The sequence below is a fragment of the Penaeus monodon genome, chromosome 21, assembly GCF_015228065.2.
Source record: "Penaeus monodon isolate SGIC_2016 chromosome 21, NSTDA_Pmon_1, whole genome shotgun sequence".
NCBI classification, from domain to species: Eukaryota; Metazoa; Arthropoda; class Malacostraca; order Decapoda; family Penaeidae; genus Penaeus; species Penaeus monodon.
In genome coordinates, this window is record NC_051406.1 from 7,303,477 (window position 1) to 7,303,932 (window position 456).

General features: G+C 38.4%; 1 protein-coding gene across 1 annotated transcript in view; it reads left to right on the forward strand.

Annotated features, from left to right (window-relative positions):
- LOC119586141 (glycerophosphocholine phosphodiesterase GPCPD1-like) overlaps positions 1 to 456 on the forward strand; it is a gene marked incomplete in the record, with an annotated part of 78,881 nt that overhangs the window by 78,075 nt on the left and 350 nt on the right. The window contains 2 exon segments of the mRNA XM_037934832.1: positions 22 to 194; positions 365 to 456. Of these exon segments, the coding sequence (XP_037790760.1) occupies positions 22 to 194; positions 365 to 456 (265 nt within the window).

Sequence of the window (456 nt, forward strand, 5' to 3'; positions counted from 1 at the left end):
TTGATATCTGCTTTAACACAGTTTAATTTCCAGGGAATAAATGTGCACACAGAAGATCTGATGCGTGACCCACATCAGGTCCAGATGGCCCTCGAGCATGCTTTGATCGTCTTCTGCTGGGGAGACCACAACAACAACCAGGAGAATATAAAGTTTCTCAAGAGCATTGGGCTTCATGGCATTATTTATGATAAGTGAGTTACGTCTGTCTTTTTTTTTCTCTCTCTCTCTCCACACATAATTCCATCCATAACAGATTTTTGTTGAAAGTGTACATATTGAAATAATCTGATTGAATGTGTAAAATACAAGCTGTTTGCCAGTATACTGAATAATGACTTAATATTCTCTCTTATCTCTGTAGAATTGATGTGTATAACACGAAAGTGAAGAAGGAAAGTGTATTCTTGTGCGAGGAAAGAGAGGCAGGAATAAACTCAAACGGCACCACTTCTG